At 42.2% G+C, this 17,989-nt stretch overlaps 1 protein-coding gene across 1 annotated transcript in view; it reads right to left on the bottom strand.

Moving 5' to 3' along the window:
* GALNT9 (polypeptide N-acetylgalactosaminyltransferase 9) overlaps nucleotides 1-15,632 on the bottom strand; it is a 331,969-nt gene extending 316,337 nt beyond the window's left edge. Inside the window, exon 1 of the mRNA XM_033953956.1 lies at nucleotides 15,392-15,632. Within this exon, the coding sequence (XP_033809847.1) occupies nucleotides 15,392-15,632 (241 nt within the window). The remainder of the gene's footprint in view (nucleotides 1-15,391) is intronic.
* Nucleotides 15,633-17,989: the final 2,357 nt, after the last annotated feature.

The raw sequence follows: 17,989 nt of genomic DNA, 5'->3' as shown, positions 1-17,989 counted from the left end.
CAGATTGGTGCCAGAGGGAAGTGGGATGTGGGAGGGTAGCTGATCCAGTTTCGGGCCAAGCCAAAGTAGTTTTGTTTCGGTCTCATTTAGCTTCATTTGAACGGTGAGAGCCCAGGATTGGAGATTTGTTATACAAGATGAGATGTTATCAGAGAGGTTGGTGAGGTTAGAGTCGGTCTCTAGAAGTATAAGGATGTCATCGGCGTAGGTGTAAAGTGTTTCCGAGGTGGATAGTTGGAGGAGTTTCAGGGAGGACATATAAACATTGAAAAGAATCGGGGATAGAGGTGAACCCTGAGGGACTCCGCAGATCGGTTTCCAAGGGGAGGATGAGGTACCATTCGTGTTAACGAGGTAGGAGCGGGAACGTAAGAATTTTGAGAACCAATCTAAGACTGTGGAATTTATGCCGATTTCAGAAAGTTGGAGGATTAGTATGTCATGGTGGACAATGTCGAAAGCTGCAGAGAGGTCGAATTGAAGAAGGACAGCGAACTTGTTGCGGGAGTGAAGTTGTTGGACCTTTGAAATTAAAGAGGCTAAGAGGGATTCAGTGCTGTAGTTGGGTCTGAATCCATGTTGGTAGGGTAGGAGAATGGAGAATGCACTGGGGGCACTAAGGACATGGGAAGGAACAACTGGGCTACTAAGGACATAGGAGGCACTAAGGACATAGGATGGGACAGTATGGACATAGGAAGGGGGCCACTGAGAGACAGGCAGGCATGGCACAACAGAGAAATACAGAGACAGAAAGAAAGATAGACAGGGGGCCAGGGAGAGACACAGACAGAAAGAATGACAGACAGACAACATCCAAGGAGAAAGAGACAAAGAAAAAAAACAACCCCAAAATAGATATCTACTCTAGCACTGATCACTAGGCTACTCCAGACACCTGCTTGCTGCTTTAATAGGACTGACCATAATATCTGAAGCTGTCATATAGGCTGGTATGTACTGTTTCATTCACATCTTTGGGGGTGGGAGGGGTTCTTTAACCAATTGGGGAGTAAGAGGGGTCATGCCTCCAGTGGTCATATGGTCAGTTTGGCCACCTTTTTGACAATTATTCATTATTAAAACAAGTCTAGTTTCGAGCATTCAAGTTTTGCCCTGGAAGTTCTGTTATCGCAGAAAAAATAAGTCCGCTCTAATTCCACCCAAAACCCATCCCAACATACCCTCTTGAGATTTAGATGCACTGCAGACAAACAGTACAGAAAACCATCTAAAAAGTATATTTATTCAATTTTCTATACTGTTTTCCCAGGAGAGCTCAGAATGGTTTATGTGTTTATTTGGGTATTCAAGCATTTTTCCCTGTCTGTCCTGGTGGACTCACAATCTAATGTACCTGGGGCAATGGGGGATTAAGTGACTTGCCCAAGGTCACAACCCCAGGGTGCTGAGGCTGTAGCTTTAACCGTAGCACCACACTGGCAAGTTGCAGGTTTTATCAAACATCCAGCTGCCACTTTATGCCTTTTTTTTTTTTTTTTTACTTTTTCTCTCTTGAAAATGAGCCCTTTTGTGTCTCTTTCTTTGGAACTTATGCTACATGATAGAATAGTGTTCGTGAAAGTTGTCAAAAAGATAAATCTCCCGATCAGATGGATATCACACACAGAGCCTGTTGAGATGAATTGCTGGGTTTGACATGTTTTCCATATGCACAGAGGATACAAACAGGGCAGTTTTATCTCTCATATTTCATGCATGCCTCATATTTTAGCCGAAAGCATCAGAGACAGAGTCCAGTTGTGCAGTGTAAGTTGATCTGTGTTTATGAACAGTTGCTTCTCGGGTCTCTGGCACACTGCAATCATTCTATTGTGCCCTGCAATTGCAGTTTTAGATTTCCATGAGCTATTGGTTTCTATTCTGCAAAATCTGGAGGTATATAGCCAGTCACGCAGAGGTGTAAATCTCTGAAAGATAGTTGGATATCCCCCTGAGCTGGTCCAAAATATCTTTTTCACAGCAGGAATCATATCAGACTCAAATAAAAGAGATGTGGAAAATTAAGAATGCCACTTTTTAGAAAAGACGGATGGTGCACAGAATAATATGATAATGTGTTGGAGTATTTTCTATCCAGGCTGTGGTTTTCTTGACATTGGAGAGCAATGCTGTTAAAAGCAAACCACTGAACTTTTGGTTTCCATTAAGATTCCAAGGTCATGCTGCTTGTAAAATAACAATAAAGAAACAATGCCTTGAACCAGAAATTCTATTTTCTAACATCTTTGTGGAGCAGTAGTAAAGTCACTGAAAGGTTAATCCACATACATAAATGCCTTCCAAGTATTAGTATTAAATCTTGCCATTGAACACGACATCAGTGGCTGGATTCCATGAGAATACCAGTCATTTGTCTATCACAGAATTGTTCTTAGGTGCCATTGACTCATGCTCGAGTCCCAACGACTTGATGAATTGCGAATCTAAAAAGAAATCAGTTTTGTGCTATACCGGAAAGGTCCTCCAGCGTCATCCACAAGGTTGTTTTCAACGTGTCCAATCATCTGATTGTAGAATCACAGAATTACAGAAGGTAAAATCAAAACATTGTTTTGATGGTTCCCATCCGTCTTTTGAACCGATGTGTCATACCGCATACACACTGGTGAATTCCACACATCTTTGGGCTTTCCAGATTTTCATTTGCTTTGGTGGTCTGACCCAGCACTCTTCTCGTGTTCTTTTTGACTTTCAGGTCAATGAGAACTGGTGCTGGGGTCTGCCATAATGAACCCTCGTTCACAATTACCCAGGGATTTCCTCCTTTTTTTGCATCCTTTATTCCTTAGTCATCCTTGATCCCATCTCCAACCTTCCCATCCACCCACCCACCAAGGGCACATAAGTATTCTGTGACAATCCAACATGCATCAGAGCTCTTTCTGGAACTCTAAAATCAAGAAACTTGAATCTAGCCTTGCCATCCTTATGCCCTGATCATAGCTCCTGTCCCACAGAGCTTGTGAACACTGCCTCCTAAGTATCCCTAGCCAAAGCTGATGTAGGAGGTAGAAAACCTGACTTGGGGATAGGGCCAGGCCAAGAGTATTAGATGCCTTAAGCAAACCTTCAACCATATTCCCCCTCACCCCCCACCGGGGTGGCCTAAGGCCCTAACACCCCCTTTTTCCTTGCATCAAGTGCTTCTTCTTCCCCTTTGTACTTCCCCCATCCCCAGGGCAGGATTAATTCTTCGAGGGCCCCTAGGCACACAAGTACACTGGGCCCCCCATGTCCCGCCCCACCTCACCCATGTCCCGCCCCATTTATCTGTTTTCTTCTTTACTTCTTTATTTCCACTTGTATTTCTTTTTTTTTAAATTCAAAACAAAGATTGGTATGCCAGTGCACAGTTTTTCTTCTATGCAACCCCCAAACATCTCTGAACAAATCCCCCTTCCTTCCCTTCCCACCTACTTACCCAGGAATTTAACTCTGAACTCTTTCCATGCAGTAATACTATCCGAAATATATCTATATTAATAACCAAGTTTACAATGCCTCTCAACTGCCTCACTCTACATCAACCAACTGTAATCCATATGTATGTATAAACAATCAAATCTGTAACTCCTCTAGTACGTTCCACTCCATGTATGTTAACTTGCAATGAAACAACAAGGCAAGCAGTCCACCAAAGAATCCAACATGAAACAAAAGAAGATTTGCAGAAAATAAGAAGATTCAAATCAGGTTAATTCAAGGTGTTTCCAAGAACCATGTCTGATGCATTTCACCAAACAAGGTTAGTCAACACTAACAAAAAAAACCATGTCTTTCATACAAACAGGTCACAGAAAACACCTTCATACAATGCAACACCACAGAAACGCGATGCATGTCCCCTAAAGCAAAAAAAATAAATAAATAGAAATATTTTTTCTACCTTTGTCTTGTCTGGTTTCTGCTCTCCTCATCTTCTTGTCAGTATCTTCCTTTCATCTTTTGTCCTTCTGTGCCACTTCCAGAAACTGTATGCCTCCCCCTTCCATCTTTCCCTTCACCCTCATTGGTCTGGCATCCATCTTCTTCCATTCCCTCCTCCAATGGTCTGGCATCTCTCTCCTTTCTTCTTCCCTTCCCTCTCCCACACCCCCATGGTCTAGCATTTCACTCTCTCCTTTCCCTTCCCCCCTACTTCCATCAGCATTAGCCTCCTTTTTTTCCCTCCAACCCAATTCCATCCAGTATCCTTCCCTTTCCCTGCACACAATTCCATCAGCATCTGCCCCCTTTCTCTCCCTCTACCACCCTTCCATACCATGCTGCCCCACATCCTTCCCACCACCCTTCCATACCACCCTGCCCCTTTCTCTTCCTCCACCACCCTTCCATACCATCCTTCTCACAACCTTTCCATACCACCCTGCCCCCTTTCTCTTCCTCCACCACCCTTCCATGCTCCTTTCTTCCCCTCCAAACATTGCCGCTGGCTCTGCCCTCTGAGCTTCTTTGCCCGAAAGCAGCATTATAACAGCTGACGGCAACGCCCCCCCCCACCCGCATCAACGGCAACGTCCCCTCCACAGAAATGGCAACGGGCCCGCCTCCCAGGAGCAACCGCAATACAGCCGGATCTGCTACTGGAAGGTCCCGTGATGACTGCTTCTGCCAGTCCATCCCCCTCTGACGTCACTTCTTCCGGAGCAAGGAAGTGACGTCGGAGGGGGATGGACCGGCAGAAGCAGTCATCTCGGGACCTTCCAGTAACAGATCCGGCTGTACTGCAGTTGCTGCCAGGAGGGGGGGGTCCCATTGTGGTTGTTGCCGGCGAGGTGAGTTGTTCTCTTTCAGCGGGCCCCCCTCATCATTTCGGGCCCTAGGCACATGCCTAGTGTGCCTATTGATTAATCCGACCCTACCCATCCCTCATAGCCAGCATCTCCCTTTCCTCTCTCTACCTCCCACTCCCTCCCACATGGCTAGCATCTCCTCTTCTCTCTACCTATTCCCCCTACATTGTCAACTAATATAGATACATTGCTACATATACATCCTAATTCTATACATGGCACTCAAGATTATATGCACAAATATGGGCATGTACCCAATTTGCATATGCAATTTAATTGATAAATGAGCCAATTAGTGCTGGTAATTGAATACTAATAACACAAGGCAACAAAAAAAATTGAATCAGTTCTGTTAGTTTTCTTTCAGTCTCGTAAATTAAAGTTATAACTAATGTTAGGTTATAGTGTTTTAGCATATAAGGTTTTTGAGAATTGCAGCATCAGCTTAAAGAAATGTTGCAGTATCTTCAGTCCAAAGTCAAATAATACATAGCATAGCATAATTATACTGGACTGAGTCACTTAGCAACCAATATTTCTTCAAAAATGCTTAGAGCATGATTTTCTTTTTGTGAGTTGTGGCTAGATTGTCATAGCACAACATCCAGCAGTAGTCGGCCATCATACTCTCATTCCAGAAACCTTGGTAGCCAGGCTCCATTAACTGAATGTCCTGGTGAAAACGTTCTTCTTGCTCGTCACTCACCATACCAAGATTTTTCGGGAAAAAGTCAAGATGTGAGTGCAAAAGTGTATTTTTAATGACATACGACAGCCAAGTTTCTGATATGAGTCAAAAAGGTTCTGAACTGCTTCCTTGTATGAATGAGACTTATAGTTACCCAGAAAGTTTTCCACTAACCACTTGAATGCCTCCCAAGCTTCAAGCTCAGCTGCTGAGAGTGATTGCTTAAAATCTTCATCCTGCATAACAGACTTGATCTGTGGACCTATAAATATCCCTTTTTGCAGTGCTGATTTTTTGAAATTTCATAACAAGATATTGAAAAACTGGTGACTTTGCTTTACCCATGGCCTTTATCAGGTTCTTCATCAACCCCAGCTTGATATGAAGAAGTGGACTCCTAATGTTCTATCCATCCCCATCCATCCTGTATATATTTTTTTATCTTGATGTATTTTTTACCACCTCTTGTACCTTCCTCCCCTGTCATGTCAGTCTTAAGTAATATATGTAACCTCCCCCCCCTTCCTCAACACTTATCATGTGGTGGAATTTTTTTTTCTTTTAACTTTTGTTTTAAAATATTTTTCATGACTGTAAACCATCTAGATACATTTTGATGGACTGTATATCAAAGAAACAATAAATTTGGAAACTTGGAAGAAATATTTTATGAGAATCCACCAATGGCATGAATTTCACACTGCTTGTCCCTGGGTTATAGGTATCACTCAGCTGCCAGAAACACTTGACATAATGTTCAGCTGTAGATCTGCTATCCCACAAGCATAGGAAACAGCAGTACTTAGTGAAACCTCCTTGCATTCCCATTAGCATGCCAATGACCTTCAGATCACCACAGATGTTCCACTGGTGTGTTTTATAACTGATTGCTTCTAGTAAATTCTTCATATTCTCATAAGACTTCTTTAGATGAGCAGAATGGGCAATTGGTATACTTAGTTTGGAATTTCCATTGTGCAGTAACACTGCATTCAAGCTTCTCTGTGAAGAATCAATGAAGAGAAACCATACATCTGGACAATGCACTTGTGACAAACTGTTGAAGAGCTTGTTGATGTCATGACAAAAGCATAATGAGCCATTTACAGTGAAGAATGTTGTTAAGTTATGATTCCTTTTTCTGTAATAAGTTATATTAGCATCTTTTGCAAGCAAGTGCTTTTGCTTAAGCCTTGAAGCAAGAAGTTCTGCCTTTTCTTTTTGAAAGATTTAGATCACAAATTAGATCATTGAGCTCAGCTTGTGGTTCTGAATCTTCATCATTCACATCAGGATCAGATAATTCTGGATTGGGACCAGCTGCTGTATCATCATCACATTCCTCATCATGTTCCATAGAAGCAAGTCCATCTTGTGGAGGTACAGGGACAAGCAGTGAGTCATCATGAGGAACAGACCTAATAGCAGAATCTAGAGTAGAATATATAATTTTGTGCTTAGTTTTAGCTGAGAATCCACTTGTGTTCACAAGGCAAAAGTAGCAATCTTTAATATGGTCTTGCAAGTCCCTCCATATCATTGGGATTGCAAATGACATTGCTGCCTTTCGTTGATTGAGCCAGTCACGAAGCCCGTTGGAACAACTGGTACAGATGATATGTGGAGCCCAAGACTTATCCTGGTCACCCAATAGACAGCCAAAGTACAATTTGTATACCTTCTTCAGATCTACGGTAATTGGGCGACGTTGTGCTTTTGTCGTGAATGAACCACAGACATAACAGAAACTATCTGGATGATTAGTACAATGTCTTGGCATGATAAAGACTGATATTAATCACCGTAAATAATGTCTGTAGCATAAAAAAACAAATACAACTGTCGTTAACTCTCCTTATATGTTTCTCCTATAAACGCATGATATATAAATGCATTATCTATCACATGATATATCATTTATAATTATATATATAATGAGCCTCATCACAAAAATGTGACGTGCTAGTGAAAAACTAAACATAGATTTGAAATCAGCATGAAAAATACTACAAAACCCACCCAACATTAACTCTGATAAAAATGATGTGTTGACCTGTGTAATCAGTTATCAGTGCTATTTGGCATTTATTTAAATTTGCACGAACATGTTTAGGTATCAGGATCTGTGTGTAAATTTTATGCATGAATCTGAAAAGAGGGCAATGTCATGAGAGGGGTATAGGTGGCTGAGGGGTGTTCCTGAAATTTGCATACAGTTTTACTGAATAAGGGAGGTCTGTGCCTAATGTACCCCCCTTTTATGAAGCCGTGTTAGGCTTTTTTATCGCCGGCTGTAGCGGTATTTGCTCTGCTGCTCATAGAATTCCTATGAGCATCAGAGCTAATACCACTGCGGCTGTCAATAAAAAAGCCTAACGCAACTTCATTAAAAGGGGGGGGGGGGATTGGACATGAGAATTTGCACCAGGTTTTAGTTGGTGTAAATCCTTCTGCCCAAAATTGGGCACAGATTCCAGTGCCAAACACTGTTCTATATTAAATTTGTTTTTATTGCAAAGAACAACAAAAGGCACAAATATAATACACATCACTTTACAACTTCCCCTCTTCTCTACCCCATCCTGACCCCAACCCATCCCACAGTAAATACAAACAAAAGCAAAGGTGAGTGGAACACTAGATTATTAATCAGCTACAAATGCAACAAATAATATCGCATGTGTGAGGGAAGAGAGTCCGAAAAAGGTCTCCATTCCAACCGAAATGTCCTCCACGTAGTCACCTCAATAGGTCGTAGTTGTGTCCTTTCCATCTTTAATAATGACAACATCTGCAATCGCCACAATTGTAAGAAGGGAGGCTGAGAGTCCAACCAGTTTCAGCAAACACTATTCTATAAATCAGTGTCTAACAAAGTTTGTGAGCCACGGCACACTAAACTGGTGGCCGCGGCTCGAGGGCGCCCGGAAGTGTGCAGACGTCGATGCAATGATGTCACACACATGTGCAGAGGCTCTCCAGATGGGGCTTGAGCTGCCAGTGGGGGAGGGGGGGGAGGAGGTGCAGAAAAGAAGAGTCCCAGAGAGGAGGCTGACTGCGAGAGGCACGTCATTTAGGCAGTCAGTTGGTGCTGGTACCTCTCTTCCTCCCCAGTATCTCGTGGTACACCTGAAATCCCGTGCAGCACACTAGTGTACCAAAGCACAGTTCGCGATACACTGCTATAAATGGTACTTAGCACTAATTTTTATCAGTGCCAATTGCAGAATGCAGCTCATAGTGAACATTACACATCCCTCAAGAACTAGTAAACCATCATAATTCTAAATTTCCTTCCATTCAGGATGCAAGGCTAATTTCTGATTGATTCTCTTTTTTTTTTATTATTATTTTTATTGCTCCAATACCAGTATATTGACCAGTATATTGTAGAAAACACGTTCACATTCCATCAGCTTGCTAATGCAAATAGCTATTTTCTCCTAAATTTACAGATTTAAAGGTAATAGATTTCTGCCAAAGGATTGAAGCTCCTATAATTTACTGTAAAAATAAATAGATACATAAAAGACAGCTGCACCCTCTGTTCACTTTGCACCATTTCAGATGTATGCTAGCAAATGTAATACTCCACTTATAGCAATAAAAAAAAATGTGAGGAGCCTTATTTAATCCTGGGGAGGGAAGGTTGAACATTTTTTAAAAAAAAACTGGTTGCAGCATTTAAAAAATATGTATATTCAGCACTGATACACAAATAAGTAATAATCAGCCCCTAAACATATACACCCCCACTTCCCCCCACACACGCTTTTACTAAGCCGTGGTAGAGGTTTGTACCACAGCCCAGAATGCTAAATGCTCTGACGTTCATAGAATTCCTATGAATGTCGGAGCGGCATTGGAGCATTTAGTGCCCTGGGCTGCGGCTTAGTAAAAGAGGGCCTTAATTTAGGACAGCCTTTGTGTTGGCCTAAATTAAGCCAATTAGCTATACGGACAGTAGTCAAATATTAGCGCTATATGTATAGTTAGGCTGCAATGCTCCTGCCTTGTCTGGATAATGCAGGCACATTTTGAAGGACTTCTCAGCTGCACTGTCTGCATAGAGCCAATGAAAATTCACAAATAGGGACTTACATATTTAGCAGTGACAGCTAAATATATAAATCCCTTTGAAAATTGTCCTGGCTATTACAAAGTCATCATTGAATTTTGAAATTGTTTAAACTGTTCCCTTTAATTTCCCCTGGAAACAGTCATTTCACTTCGCATTTTGGTTGTGGGTCTGAGCACTTCACATTATTACTCTTTGACGTGCTTAGTGAATTTTTAATTTGAAAACAAATTTGGGTGATTATTGAAAGTATTTAACAATGTCTCCAAGATGATTCTAGGTGTCCAACCTGCGGCCCGAGGGCCGCAGGTGGCCCAGTGAAGTATTTTGTGTAGCCCCGGCCGAGGGCGATGCAGTGTTTTCCTTTGCTGCCCCTGGGTGTTTACCGTCTTGCCAGCTCCCTCCTGTGTCTTACTGCAGCTTTTGCACGTTTGTACGGCCCCAGAAATATTTTTTTCGGCCAATGCGGCCCAGTGAAGCCAAAAGGTTGGACACCCCTGCCTTAAAGCATTAAACAAAGTTACCATGTGAGCCCTTACCGTAACCTATTTCATAGGCAGTAAGGGCTCATGCGCTAATGCCATGCTAATCAATTAGCAGGCAACAATGCCTCATGTGCGAACTGATTAGTGTTGTCACCCCAACATGCCCCCTTAGAGAAAATTATGAAAACTTATGTTAGCGCGTGGTGTACAAATGCAGATAGGGAAATTTACCATGGGACAGCAGTGCATGCCCCGCAGTAAAGTTCAAGTTTCAAGTTTATTAGCATTTGATGAATCGCTTATATAAAATTTCTAAGCGATGTACAGTTTAAAAGCCACCAGGTGATGGTCTCACATACAATTTGAACAAATTAATCGTAAGACAAACAACATAAATCAATTGGCATTATAACAATGCGCAGTGTGCAGTGCGCAGTGTGCAGTTTAGTAAAAGGACTCCACTATTATAGTTGAGTGTGCTTGACTCAACACAAGGCACACACTGCTGGCATCGGAAAACATTTGAGACTGGGTTGTGAAGAGAACTAATATGTGGAAAGAGTGAGGGATAGGAGGACACGAGGAAGTGGGAGAGTGTGGCGCAGTAGTTAAAGCTACAGCCTCAGCACCCTGAGAGTTGTGGGTTCAAACACCCATGCTGCTTTTTGTGACCCTGGGCAAGTCACTTAATCCCCCCCCCCCAATTGCCCCAGGTACATTAGGTAGATTGTGAGCCCACCAGGACAGACAGGGAAACATGCTTGAGTACCTGAATAAACCATTCTGAGCTCCCTTGGAAGAACAGTATAGAACAGTTCTTCAACCGCCGGTTCATGGTACGATCAACACGGCATCTTCGGGCCAGCTCCCTGAGTGCTGCAGTGCACAAAGCCATGGGAAAAGGCTCCTATGCGCGTATTGCGCCTGAACCGGAAGCGTTCTCTCTCACGTCGCAACGTCAGAGGGAAGGCATCCAGATGAGGTGTAGGATGCGTGCGAGAAGCTGCTGCCCACAGCTTTGTGCCATGCAGCACTCAGGGAGCCGGCCCGAAGACACCGCGTTGATCGCACCGTGGACCGGCCTGAAGATAACACCGGGGATCAGGCCAGAAGGCAAGGCACATCATGGAGGGAGAGAGACAATAACGGTAGGGGGAATGCTTTTATTTTTGTATTTAGTGATTGATTTACATCTGCTGTCTGTTCATAAAGAAATGCATTTGTTTCTTTTCCTTTGGGGTTGTACTGTTTGCAGTCTTGCATCTTAGGGTTTGTTTGTAAATATTAGTACTTTTAATTTTTGGTCCTGCATTTGCAAGGGGTTATCTGTTTTCTGGTAGGAATGAATGTTGAAAAGCATACAGTGTGTGTGTGGGTGTGTGGGTGTGGGGGGGGGGGGGCGGGGTCTGGGGCGGAGATTGGGTGGAGATGGGCACGACTTAGCCCAGTGTTCTTCAACTGCCGGTCCGCGGACCAGTGTCAGTCCACAAAATAATTATTTTATTTCCGCCGGTCCATAGGTGTCAAAAGGTTGAAGAATGCTGGTATAGAACATTGAATGAATGAATGGAAGGAGGAATAAAGGGCAAGAAGAGAAAAGACTCAAGGGGCACATAATGTGCAGGGAAGAAAGAAATGCATTCTACCACAAATGTTTTGTGTTATGGGTAGTGATCAAGTGATCTGATTGGCTAATGAACCAAGTTATGAACTTAGAACATCATTTTATTTATTTGATTTTACAGCCTGTCCTTCCAAAGGAGCTCAAAACGGGTTACAAATCAGGTACTCAAGCATTTTCCCTATCTGTCCTGGAAGGCTCCCAATCTATGTAATGTACCTGGGGTAGTGGAGGATTAGGTGTCTTGCCCATGGTCACAAGGAGCAGCATGGGGTTTGAACCCACAACCTCAGGGTACTGAGACTGTAACTTTAAGCGTTATGCCACACTCTCCTTAACTAATATGAACTACTTGAGTGAATTCAGAGGAAATGCATGGGAACATCTTCAAAAATTTAAATATTGCTACTTGTTTTGTATACTTTTTGACAATTTTCATATGGCATAACCGAGCTCAGATTTAAAATCTTAAGCATACATGTATCCTCTGAAATATAATCTAGTTAATAATTTCAAATGTATAAAAATCCTTAAAAATTTCTTTAATAATCCTTCTGGTTTCCCAATGTTTATTACATCATCATGTCTCCAGTGGGGCTGGGCGATTGGATGTTAATCCTCTATATTCAGCATCTGTGAAATTTTGGCCAAAGAGACCATGCTCAGTTCATGATTCACAAAGCTGCCAAGCCACCCATTCTAGGAGGAAGACATTTAGGCCAGCCTGATTTTAAACTTACATCCCAAAGCAGTGTAAAATGTGTACGGTAGTTCATGATTCCACTTATTTCAATCAGTACTGCAGGAAGAGGTGGCCAGGAATCCAGGATTGGCTTAAAATCTCCCCCCAAACTTATTGTTGGGGAAGAACATTTTAGAAAGAACATCCAACTCAAAATACAGTATAGATGTCCAAGTCTACAATATATGACACATATGGATGTCCATTTGTAATACATTTCACAACAGAATCTGCCCACATACAGCAGGTTCTAAAATACATAAGAAACGGATAGGGCAAAAGAAGAGATGTGGCTGTCTTTAAGCAGCTGGTAGAGAACCAGGGTATAGAACTAGAGAATGCCAGTTCAAGTCCAACTGTAACTGTTTGTCATTTTCTTTTTTTTATTTGTAATGTCTCCAGGAGCAGAAAAATACCTACTGTGTCTTCCCTTCCTCCATCCAGTGGAGAATTACTCCATCAAAGCAACTTTCTGTGACCTGGATGTGCCAGGTTCCAGGTCTAAATATGGTGACGGGACTAAATCGCGCGAGACAACGGCGCGCCGACAACTGAGCGCAGACAACTGAGCGCAAGGTTGACGGCGCGCCAAAGAAAAGCACTATTTTAAAGGGCTCCGACGGGGGTGTGGGGGGGAACCCCCCACTTTACTTAACAGACATTGCGCTGGCGTTGTGGGGGGTCTGGGGGGTTGTAACCCTCCACATTATACTTAAAACTGAACTTTTTCCCTAAAAAACAGGCAAAAAGTTCAGTTTCAAGTATAATGAGGGGGGTTACAACCCCCCAAACCCACCACAACACCAGCGCGATGTCTGTTAAGTAAAATAGGGGGGTTCCCCACCAACACCCCCCCGTCGGAACCCTTTAAAATAGTGCTTTTCTTCAGCACGTCGTCAACCTTGCGCTCAGTTGTCTGCGCTCAGTTGTCGGCGCGATTTTGTCTATGAACCCTAAATATCAATGTCCATCTCTTTGGACATAGACATCCCTTCCTCTTCATCAGTTGGAATTGGACATCCATATTTTGCCACAAACACCCCAACTCACACACTTTTGTCACATGGACATGTTGAAGATTTAGGGCTCCTTTCGCAAAGGCGCACTAGCGGTTTAACGCACGTAATACCACGCGCTAAACTGCCAGCCACGCTAGCTGCTACCACCTTCCTCTTGAGCAGGCGATAGTTTTTAGGCCAGTGCGGGGGTTAGTGCGTGATAAAAAGTCACGCGCGTTAACCCCGCTAGCGCAGCTTAATAAAAGGAGCCCTTAGACATCCATATCCTGACTTTATAAAAAGATTTGGACACCCATTCAATATGGATATCTAAATGCTGGATGGCAGATGTCCAAAGCATGAATAAAGCTTCTAAAATAGCCAACATAATCTTTTTAATGATTCTTACTGAGAAATTCTTGATTTTGTTTTCAAATTTTCATGTATTTTGCACCAGTGATGTAATTTCTACCTTCAAACTGTTTATTGTTTATTCAAAGTATTGGATTAAACGCTTATCCAGCAGTACAAAGCGTTGAACAAAAAATTTAAAAATTACAGGAAGACAGGCATGTCTGCATTGTAAAACATATATATATATTAAATTATTGGACAAATCAGGACTAAACAGACAAACTCAAGCCTTTAAAACAATAGGAACAGGGAGTGGAAATACAATTTTTTATAGAAAGAATATATAAAACGACAATACAATAGGAGATGGGAAATAAAATAAAAAAATAATTATGAATTAATGGAATGGGAATGAGAAACTGTTGAAATTGTTAAAATAGGTAGATAACTCATTAGCAGTTATATGCCCTGAATTTCTTTAACTTCTTAACTGTACTTGATGGGAAAGTCTCAGTGTTAAGGGGCTTCAGGGGCAAGTTAACATGCAAAGCCATTTCTCAAAACCAATGGATCCCAAGGGATTTGAGTTCAAAATGCAACAAGAGAGCACAAAAACATTAGTATGGTGGTCAGACTAGTGGCCCATGGAACCCAACATTCTGACAATGGTTAGTCCAGGTCACTTTGAAGTACCCAGCAAATTTGAGTAGAAAAGTCTGTTCCATATTGCTGTCTCCCAGATGTGAAAAGTACTCACTGGGATTTTCTACTGAAGGAAAACTTGCAAGAGATGTCCCTTATTATTCCACTTAAAGGTCAAACAAATATAATTCCATCAGAAAGAAAAATTCATAGTCTAGAAATTATAACCCATAAACGAGACATATTTACCCCAATGTTATCATTGGTAAGCCTTGATAAACATCTCTACAACTAATCTTTTAAATTATGAAATCTTTTAATTTTTAATTGTGTTTGATATAAAGTCTGGAGAGGAGCAGAAGGCCTGTGTTTCTGGAGTATTTATAAAATGAAGGTTTTATTGGTAATATACCTGTCCAAACTACAAAACTTTGTTAATTTCTTTTGATTTCCTTTTAAAATATTAGCACAAAAACATAAATATATTAAAATTATTTAAAATATTAAACCTGATTAGCTGTAAATTGTATCCCATATATATCTAATGAATAGTAAATAAACTACGGTGCTCAAAACTATGGGCTCCTTTTACGAAGCTGTGTTAGTGGCTTTATCGCATGTGACTTTTTATCACGCGCTAACCCCTGCGCTAGCCGAAAAACTACCGCCTGCTCAAGAGGAGGCGGTAGCAGCTAGCATGGCCAGCAGTTTAGCGCGCGCTATTATGCACTTTAAACCGCTAACGCGGCTTCATAAAAGGAGCCCTATGGCTATAAGTTGATCATTTGTTTACTATTATATAAAGATAATTAGCAACTAAAGTGCAGAAAGCACAATTCATGTATCACATAGTGTTCACACTGTAGAAAATGGATCAAATCACCAATGTGTATTGGCTATGCTTTATAGTCCTATTGACTAATGAATTATCTACTGCTCTGAAGAGTAAGAGAAAGAAAGTTTTACCGTTAAGTTGATTATAAACCACTTCTTCTAGGTGATCTAGTCGCTGTAGGATAGATTCCCTGTCTATGAGGGTTCCCACTTTGGCATTCCTACTCCTCACTCTACGATCAGAACTTCTGACGATCTGTACCAACTCTTGAGAGCGGTCTTGTATCCTGCAATACACCGAAAACAAGATGATCCCCACAAAAACCAAAATGTTCACGGTCAGCAAAGTTTTGATTTTCCTTGCCACCGCCATGAAAACTGGTGCAATTCAACGTCAAGGCATAATGGTCTTGGTCAAGCACCCGCACTGCTGGGAAAGGTAAAGCTTCCCTTTTCAAAGACTGGTGGAGGGCGGCAGGAAAACGAAGATACGGAGCGAGCAGTGGGCGCTGTCCTTTTCAGCCCCACCATGAGAGCCGTCTCCAGGGATGCCGTAGTAGGAGCTGTCCCTTTCAGCACCACTGCGCTCTCCGTTCACCTTGCAGCTGCTCGGCTGACGACAGGCTCCTTCAATCCTGAAAGTGCTCATTCAGAAGGGAGAGTCAGCATTCTAGCAAAGATCGCATTTCCAATCCAGCGCATGTGGCCAGATGCTGCTGGGCTTCAGAGCAAGGCTTTTCAAAAGGGAGGATGACAACTGTGGGCAGCATTTTGCAACCGGGAAAGAACCGACCTATCACAGATGGTCACAGAAGAAGAAAAATGTGCTGATCTGGAGGGCTAGAGTAGCTGTTCCGTTGCGATTGTGGAGGACTTTATTGTCCTTGTTTGGTAAGTCTATGTCACAGTCTTTGTGTCTCCTTCAGAATAAGACGTCCACTTCAGAGCTCAGATATGAAATGACGAAGCAGTAGAATGAGAGAGGGGGGAGGGGGAGACCCGTATCGACATTCAATTTTTTTTTTTTAAAGATATATTAGCCTTCTACCATATGAATTTTGAATGCTGTGGTACATCACCTTTAACTTGCATCGAGGTAAAACTAAAAATAATTAATGGCACTCTCCACTATGAAAATACAATGTTAGTGGTTATAGCAAACAAAAAAAATGTATTCATGATAAAGTCCAAAAGCTCAAATGGCAGAGAAAGTGGATAAACACAGGTAGAACAATATAATATTGTCCTCAAGGTCAGTCACAGAAAATAACCACTAAACTAGACTCACCACATATAGCATGAAGACCTCAGCAAAATGAAGAAAATGCTGAAAGCAGCTGTTTTCCCATGGAAGGAGGGATGAGAGCTGTCCTGCAAGCAGCAGACTAGACTGTGTGCCAGGCTTCCTTCTCAAAATGCCGGTGTTTTCACTCCCGACTCCAATCTCTCAGCAGCCCTGTGGTTGTGCCCGAGGCAAGCAGTTCACTCAAAGCGCAGGCTGCATCAGGACCCTAGCAGACGGGAACAACGGCGGGGCAAGCAGCTGGGTTGCACCGAGGCCTCTGTTGGTCTTGGAGAAGATGCAGCTTTTGTACTCCCCCAGCGGCACAAGAAAGCACAAGCACGCGTTGTGGAGGGATCAGCTCAGCAATCTGAAAGAAAAAGCCCCACAAGAAGGTAAGCGGCCAGTTCTGCCCGTTGTGAATGGTGTTCAGAGGCTGTGCCCCACAGCCGTTTCCAAGGGAAGCACCCGGGACAGTAACAATAGGGCTGGCGGCTGAAATAAAAAGAGAAGGCTTTACGGTCCCAAAGGAGGGTTTGCAAAAGCTGTTCATACAGGGAGCAAAGAAGCACAATGGTGAACAAAAGAACACCTCCGATTATAACTGAAACTGGCATGGAAGTAGAGGAAGCACCAGATGTTTTATAGTAAAGAATGTTAAAAAAAAAAAAAAAAAAGGGATCATAGCACTCAGGAGAAAATAAATAGAGCAACACATATTTATTAAATCTTTAAATAGAAGTCTATGAGTTGTTTAAAAAAAAACAACAAAAAACTACACCAGGGGTAGGGAACTCTGGTCCTCAAGAGCCGTATTCCAGTCGGGTTTTCAGGATTTCCCCAATGAATATGCATGAGATCTGTTTGCATGCACTGCTTTCAATGCATATTCATTGGGGAAATCCTGAAAACCCGACTGGAATACGGCTCTCGCAGACCGGAGTTCCCTACCTCTGACCTACATCTACCCTATGAAAATCAGGGGATTTAAGAATTTGTATTTATTCTTCTTATGATCACTCCATCCATTATTGTCCTTCGTGCTGTAGCGTCTGTAATCTCGCACAACAGGGACAGCACCTGCTTAATTTGTGTTTAAATAATGCTTTGGTCTTTGTATTTCCCTCTCTGATAGAAAACAAATATCCCGTAAGCTTAATTTGCATTTAGTCTGATATTCTTTTATCTGCTTAATAGTCACAAAAGTTCTTTGGATAATAGCAAGAAATAACAGAAGGAAACCAAAATCTTGGGTTATTTGTTGTTCTCTGCCGTTGCTCGCGCGCCTTCGATTTGGGTTCCCTATTTATAAAGTGCTTTTCCCATTGCACACAATGGGAGAAATATTTTAGTAATTAAGAGCCCTAAGAAGTGTTTCGCTTTACTTATTCCACCTTAATCCCTGCTAAGGTTTGTGAAGGGCCTTTGCAGACTCACAGAAAAGGAGA

This window comes from Geotrypetes seraphini, chromosome 8, assembly GCF_902459505.1.
Source record: "Geotrypetes seraphini chromosome 8, aGeoSer1.1, whole genome shotgun sequence".
Taxonomy (NCBI): Eukaryota; Metazoa; Chordata; class Amphibia; order Gymnophiona; family Dermophiidae; genus Geotrypetes; species Geotrypetes seraphini.
Note: the sequence above shows the minus strand (reverse complement) of the source record. Positions and strands in the feature narration are given on the sequence as shown.